At 33.3% G+C, this 8,021-nt stretch overlaps 1 protein-coding gene across 2 annotated transcripts; it reads right to left on the bottom strand.

Moving 5' to 3' along the window:
- Positions 1-3,199: 3,199 nt before the first annotated feature.
- Positions 3,200-5,616, bottom strand: LOC143554192 (small ribosomal subunit protein eS26-like). 2 transcript variants are annotated; one of them, XM_077044021.1, is made up of 4 exons: positions 5,501-5,616; positions 5,321-5,413; positions 4,606-4,690; positions 3,200-3,420 (listed from the first exon to the last, which is right to left on the bottom strand). In XM_077044021.1, the coding sequence occupies exons 1-4, from the start codon at positions 5,501-5,503 to the stop codon at positions 3,215-3,217; spliced, it is 387 nt and encodes a 128-aa protein (XP_076900136.1). In that variant the 5' UTR covers positions 5,504-5,616; the 3' UTR covers positions 3,200-3,214. The 2 variants fall into 2 exon arrangements, with proteins under 2 accessions (XP_076900136.1, XP_076900135.1); XM_077044020.1 differs by lacking the exon at positions 3,200-3,420 and adding an exon at positions 4,125-4,521.
- Between the last annotated feature and the right edge of the window lie 2,405 nt (positions 5,617-8,021).

Raw genomic sequence — 8,021 nt, 5'->3', positions numbered from 1 at the left:
AACAACTCATTCTCGATTTAAATTTAAATATATTTGATGATATAAAACGACTATATTTGTAATACATTTTTTTACATAATATAAAGAGACTTAATTATCTTTTTTTTATTTGTATTAAATTATTCATTGTAATTTATACATTAATGTATCTCATATAATACACGGGTTTTCAAAGCTAGTAAAATTCATATTAGACAATTTAGTTGCTTTCAACCAGTCGTTTTATGATTCAATAGAAAACATTAACGATGAAAATACTGATATGTTAATGTAATTCGTAACATATATCATACTGAAGTTACTAATTTGATCGGTATCTTATATCCAAATCAAACAAACTAACATAAGCTTCTCTACCAAATTGTATTTAAGTTAACAAGTCACAATCGAATATTGTCATAATCATAGTTTGTTTGAAACTCGCTGTTGATGGAAGTTAAGATATGGGTATATAGTTATTTTAAAGGGATGTTAGGAAATGTATATTAATTTAATGGTTTAATCATTAATGAAATGTATTGATGAAATTTAATAATATATTGTCATGTAAAAGTACCTCTTCTTTTAGTTTTATCACAAAAGAAGTGGGGTGGAGGTGGGATGGTGTTGGGGATGAACGGTGCAGATTTGATAGCACAACGACCATTTTGCATGTGGTCTAATCATATCAATTATAACATTATTAACCAATTACTTTTTATAAATACCTTTTGAGAATAGAGTAAGTAATAGAAAACATTTTTTGATTTTTATAATTATAGTTTGATTGTAAGTTTTATGTATGGTATAATAAATTCGTATCTATATTGTTAGAGCATTCTCAATATGGATAAAAGAATAAGACTTTAATGTGGACTTGTGAAGAAGAGCGAGATACATGGCTACATAGTACGTAGGGATTCTATGAATGAGGAAGGAGACAAGGACGGGGTGTATCGGTGCGTGTTCATAAAGCCAATTTCAGGCTTGTGAGTGTGTGACATGGTTGCGTTCGGGGCATCCCCATGAAGAACTTTTCTATAAATATTTATTCTTATTTTAATACGACGTTTATGAAATTCAAATTGCACCAACTAATATTAATTAAATTCACAAATCAAAATCATAATATTAAATAAACCAACTTCTTTTATTAAACAAAATTGATCCAATAATATAAAATAAGGTGACTACTTTACTAGTTTTGTCACGCCAAATAGATGTTAGAGTGGTTTCTTAGGAAATTCAAGGTTGGTTTGATTTTGTACTTGGGTTTGTGTTTAGGTTATATTAGTATAGGATGATAGATTTTAAGGTTTCGAGTTGTATTTAATAAAATGTCATGGATTGATTACACTAAGGTTTCGAGTTATATTATAGTATGCGTGGTTGACTAAGAAAGTGATAAATGTCTCTATTTTGTAGTCATTTATTAAAAAATGTAGTTGTTTTTGTGTAAAAGAATATCATTGGTTAGATCTAGCTAGTACTAAACCGATTTTATTGTTTAGCTAGCTTTAGACTTAACCAATCTAAATTCGAATTCACCTTGGCCCATGGCCGGCTAGGTACGAGTTCATTTCTAATCGCACTCCTGTTTTTATGACCAGTTTAGGTTTAGACCATCTGCCGGGTCTCTAATCACCTTTGTTAACCTCTCCCTAACTCCATTATTGATTTGATAGTCAACATGCCAACTTTTTGAAGTGTGCACTAGTTTGGATTACATTATGTATTATATGGTAATATGGATACAAGATTCCTTACGAACAAAAAGAATTAGCTGGAAATTCAGGATATGTATATTTTAAAACTTTTATTGTCTTATTCTAAAGAATAAAAATAGAAGAAATAAAGTATTATAATAGCAACGAGTATATTACTTGTGTTTTATAATAATATAAGTTAAATGATATGTACAATGATTGGAAACGTTGGTTCCCCATCCACCTATAGTTACAACGGAATAAGTGATCATGCCAACAATCAAGGTTTAATTAACTAATTAACACGTGTATTAAATAAAATCGTATTCATGGTGTCATTTAGAATTCTTAATGAGAAACAAATTATTAAGGTTGATTAATTATAACGGACCAGGAGCAGGGCTATCATCGGTACGGTTGGCATATCTTAAACCTGTTAATTGAATACTTGAATCGATTGATCAATAAACGGATTAACTCTTTATATTATAATATTTTAACTTAAAACTACTCATATACAAGAGAAAGTATTTGCCAACTAATCTAGAAATAAATTGATGTTATATCTTTTGAATAAATTTTCTTCTCATTTCTTCTGTAACTCTTTTGAGTTGAGTTTGGTTTGTAACATTGGTATCAGATCCAACCTTAGAACGGTGACCCATAGAGTGGTGGTCTGGAGGAAGCCAACCATGGCCAACGAGGATGTTGGTCCTTAAGGAGAGTCGATTGTTATTGACTGAAACCATTGTAAGGTATGAGACATGTCTCACGTCGGTTGTATGAATAATTATGTGGGGTTTATAAGCCAAATGAGTTCCTACATTCATTAGACTAGGCTTTTGGGTTGAGTTCTTCTGTTTGGTTTGTAAACAAAACGTTTTCTTTTTATTCTTTTAAATATAATCAACATAAAAGATATGTTACTTAAAATTATACAATACTTATTTTAAAACTAGGCGTGTTATCATTATGAATTTCCAAACATTGTTACTCAAGGGAATACAATGATCAAAAAGACTAATTTGATTTTACTTGTGTATTTGATATATCGGTAATGGCGTCTGCACAGTTGATACCAGAACTGATACACGGTGGCAAAAGCCGACTGTCACAACTGATACGTAACGGCTAAACTTTATAAGTACATTCTGTGTCTCATAAGTGCCGATGACATGCAACGCAACAAGAATTTAGTAATAACTTCTGTTTGGGAGGAACTTGACTCTAATACCATATAAAACCAAAATATTATTATATTGATTAGCTAACTCTAGTAACTAACCAATCCAAGTAAACAGGTAAAAACCGATTACAAGAAGCATTAACAGGTATTAACAAAGCAAAATTCCATATTTCCGTGAGCTTAAACTACCTTTTCTGGCTAATAATAAAAGACTACCATCGAAACACAAACAAATCAAACAAAACTGGTTCAAGGCATCAAAAGTTGTGACTTTCGTTAATAGAATCTTGATCATCACAAGACCAAAACTTAAGACATACATTAATACAAACGTTATATAATATCAAGCACAAACAGGTGGCGGGCCACCAGCACCACCGGGGCGTGGTGCTAGACCTGGCTTGGGACCATCATCCCTTGGGCGGCTGAACCTCTTCGGAGGCTCACAGTTTCTCCTATCGGTCCGGGACCAAACCTGAACAACCTTGGAGTGAATTGCACATGAAACACAGTATTGCAACTTCAAATACAATTTGGGAAGCGTGTACTCTACAACAAACAAAACAAAACAGTCATCGGTTTGATCAATAATATTAATCACTATAGCATTTTTATTAAGCTAATGTTAAATATCATACGGTCAAAATTCAAATGCACAAGCTACTTGAACATCACGAACAGTAGCTTGTTCAACTATGTTCCTAACATTAAACCTTTTAATTGCTTTGTCCTGTTAATAATCACCATTAATAGTGCTAATTATATCCACTATAGCGGGGACACCAAAAAAGAACTAGGAAGCAGTTCCAACTCCAAAACGAGCGTTAAACCACAAAAATCTTTAAGAACTAAGGACGCTAGTTATAGTTTCTCACTATACATGGGTGAGAAGCGCAAAGTTTGATCGTTTTCTCAAAAGTGCGGCTTACCATATGGCTTAACTTTACAAATTTGGTAGTTAAATCACTTTAATTTTGGGACACATTTGACAACTAAGAATTTCAGCATACTATGAGCATTTGGAGTAATTTATATACTCTGAAAATAAAAATAAATTCAAATACTTATTTTAAATATCTACAGAAACCAAACAAAACAGACTGTATTCTCATGTTAGTTATAGCATAATTGCATAAAGTTTACCATTTAGGTTTATATATATACATTCATAAATTGGGAGAAAAACAAGTTGTCAAATCATACTGCCTCATTAACAAATGAAACCAGAAGATATCCCAGAATAGTTCAATAGATGCACTTGAAAAAACAAAAACAATGAAAAGCACAATAACAATCAATCAAACAAAACCAAGGTTCAAAGCATTTATGTTAACAACTCATTACCGAATTGAAACCAACACAATCTCAACAAAACCTAGAAGGTCATTTAAAAAACCAACAAAATTCAAATATAACTCTGGGTACATTGATCCAAGTAATATCCTCAAGCACGAACAGGTGGCGGACCACCAGCACCACCAGGGCGAGGTGCTTGACCTGGTTTGGGACCGTCATCCCTTGGGCGGCTGAACCTCTTTGGTGGCTCACGGTTCCTCCTATCGGTTCGGGAACGGACCCTAACCACCTTGGAGTGAATTGCACAAGAAATACAGTACTGCAACTTCAAATACAACTTAGGAAGCACATACTCTGCAACAACAAAACACGACAACTGTTATCAGATTGATCAATAAAAGATATGACAATAACATTAAATTAAGTAAAATGTCATACGGTCAAATGCACACGCCTCTTGAACATCCCGAACAGCAGCTTGCTCCACGATGTTCCTCACATTAAATCTCTTGATAGCCTTGTCCTGTTAATAATCACCATTAATTATGATTCAATAATGTACTTAACCTGACCTATTAATTACCATTAATAATCTCTACTATTAATTATACATAATCCTTTTATTTCTAACTATAATAGTTTGTTTCTAGTCTCTCTCCCATTAACATTGGTTTCTTATTATCTTTTTACAAAAAATAAAGATCTGAAAAAATAAGTTTGTTAACAACACAATTATAAAAATTGAAAATTTCTAAATTTTTTTAAAGCTTTTGTTTTGTTATTGTGTTTAGGGCACAAAACCACACCAGACTCAAAGTTTGGCTCGGGCAACCTCTGACGTATCGAGTAACATACAATGGGACGAAAACTGACAGCCTTGAACAAGTCCTAACTCAAATAAACTAAAGATTTCTTGCATTATTAAACCCATGTAACATAACTTAAATCGATTTAATTAAAAACATTTGCATAAACATTTCTATAGCCTAATAATTCAATTAGCAAACTGCTTGAACACAATTATAGGACAGCACATCGCTTCACCGTTCCAAAGAGACAGTAGATTGCAGGTTTTCAAGCTGAATTGAAACAATTTAACAAAATCTAACTCTGTTTAATCAGTAGATATATTAAAAAGCGAAATGAAAGTGACCTTAGGGCAGCACTTGCCGCAATTGGAGCAGCGAATGAACTTGACGTGGCCACGGCCGTGCTTGTTTCTTCCTCCATTTCTTCTCTTGAATGTCTGCACAGATAAACGATTGTTAGAACGATCAATTGGCCGGAAAACTGTAATGAGATTGAATGAATAGGTGAAAGGAGGAAAACTAACCATGGTTGATAAGAATTCCGGCGCTAGGGTTCTTTGCCTCTCTAAGTTTGCCTTTTATACCCTCTTTTCTTACAACCCTAATCGGTCCATCATCAGTCATGTGCAATAACAATGGGCTTTTTATTGGGCCTCAACATATTGCCTACCCATAAGACCTAAATATTAAAAACTAGAGTGCACAAAGCCACAAACCGAGTTTTTTTTAAACCGGAACCGATTCTCACCTGGGTATTGTCATACGTAGGGTTGTCACTTTTACCCGAACCCGAAACCCAACCCGAAAAAACGTGTACCGAACCCGAACTAACCCGACCCGGAAAACCCGAACCCGAACTAAGACTAACCCGAACCGAAGTAATTCGGGTTAGTTCTCGGGTTTGATTTATAAGTTTCGGGTCAACCCGAATAAACTTTTAGTTTTGAAATTAAATATATTTTTAGGTATAATGGGCTTATATTTAGCCACTAGCGTTATCAAAATATGGTCATAATCGATTGTTGTCATTACAACTATTAAAGATCGATTGTTTATTGTTAATTTTGTTTTCCGTTTATTACTAAAAGCAATCATAATCGAAAAATCAAATCACACCCAATTGAAGACAATTATGGTTCGAGTTAGTTTTACTTTTCTTTTGGAATGCTTTATCAAATTATGTTGGTTTATTGTTTGATTATTTGCTTACAAGCAAAGAATAATATGTTGTTTTAAATTTAGCATTGTAGTTTTTTATTTTTTTTTGTTTTTTGTTTTGTTTTCACGGATACTTGAAACCCGATTAACCCAACCCGAAAAACCCGAACCTGAATTACCCGAACCCGAAAAACTCGTGAGAGATTTGGGTTGGGTTTCGGGTCAAGATTTAAAATTTAAAACTTTGAAGCCCGAATAACCCGATTGAAGACAATTATGGTTCGAGTTAGTTTTACTTTTCTTTTGGAATGCTTTATCAAATTATGTTGGTTTATTGTTTGATTATTTGCTTACAAGCAAAGAATAATATGTTGTTTTAAATTTAGCATTGTAGTTTTTTATTTTTTTTTTGTTTTTTGTTTTGTTTTCACGGATACTCGAAACCCGATTAACCCAACCCGAAAAACCCGAACCTGAATTACCCGAACCCGAAACACTCGTGAGAGATTTGGGTTGGGTTTCGGGTCAAGATTTAAAATTTAAAACTTTGAAGCCCGAATAACCCGACCCAAAAAACAAACCCGAAGAACACCCCTAGTCATACGCTATTTTCGAAACTGAGCAGAAACCGGACTCAATTCAACACGCCTATATATGGATGCCTGCTATAAACGATTAGAGCCAGGTTTGGTTCCTGCCCGAAAAACAACAGTTACAATCGGGTTTTTTAGTATAAAAAATCAGTTGTAATGATTGGAACCGGTTCTAACGTCTATATAGCCATTTTTGACCATTATACCCCTACACGCATACTATAAATAGGTGTCAAGGGTTTACGTTTGATTACACCACTTCTTTAACTTTCGAACACTCACTAAAACCTCTCACGTCTCAATTTCGCAACAAATGGCGAACAATAGAGAAGTCGTTATGGTAGTCGACACACCAAAAAACCCAGGGGTTTGGTCCCACTATGACTTATGTTGGGCGTAACAGAGATGGCTCGTTACAAATATTATGGGGCGCCTCACAAAACAGTGTCGAAATCCCCTATAACAATATATATTAAGTATTGCTCGGTCAAAAAAATATTTATATGCCGAAAAAACCAAAAAGACAAGAGAATCGTCCTGCTCCGCAACCCGTTTAAACCACACCTAATGGATAAAGGAGCATGAAGATGACAAACGGTGTTTGTTATTTTACTTTTTTTGTTTAATAATGTCTGTCTACAATATAATGTTTGTTATAAAAAGAAAATAAAGTGTTTGTTTATTAAGTTATTGTTTGTGTTGTTTTAATTGTTTAGTTTAATTCTAACATGATAAACTATTTTTAAAATAAATTCGATTGTTCGGTTATGGTACAACATGGACTATTGATTTAGAGTTTAAATGGAACTGGTTCCAACGACTATATACACTGTAAATACAACCCAAAACCCATTTAAAATCACCTAATTTAATAAATAATTTTTTTCTCTCATCTCGTTTTAAAAAAAACTCTATTGAGACTTACTAAGCAAAGAAAAGATTGACATCTTTTCCATTTACAACGGATATATAATAAATGGTCTTTAATTAAACTTTGCATGCATGCATGCTTGTTCCCAAGATACATAACCTTTTTGAATTCCTCCATTAACCAAGAAAAATGCATATAAAACCATGCACGTATCTGAAGCTCGATAAAACCTTCTCGGTCTAAATTTGGCTGTCGTATTTGCCTGCATCCACGTCGTCCACCTTGAGGTATGTTTCTAACCAGAACTTTGGATTATTATTATTATTATTTATCTTGATGGTATTTCCCGCAGTTAAAGATCCGTTTAAATTAACAATTGTGCTATTTGTTTATCTTCTATACTCAGAAATGGGAACAAATAAC

This window comes from Bidens hawaiensis, unplaced genomic scaffold (genome assembly GCF_021521415.1).
Source record: "Bidens hawaiensis isolate Kalapana, Puna unplaced genomic scaffold, B.hawaiensis_p1.1 tig00017565_1, whole genome shotgun sequence".
Lineage (NCBI taxonomy): Eukaryota > Viridiplantae > Streptophyta > Magnoliopsida > Asterales > Asteraceae > Bidens > Bidens hawaiensis.
The sequence above is the reverse complement of the archived record's forward strand: the minus strand, read 5'-3'. Positions and strand labels throughout refer to the sequence as shown.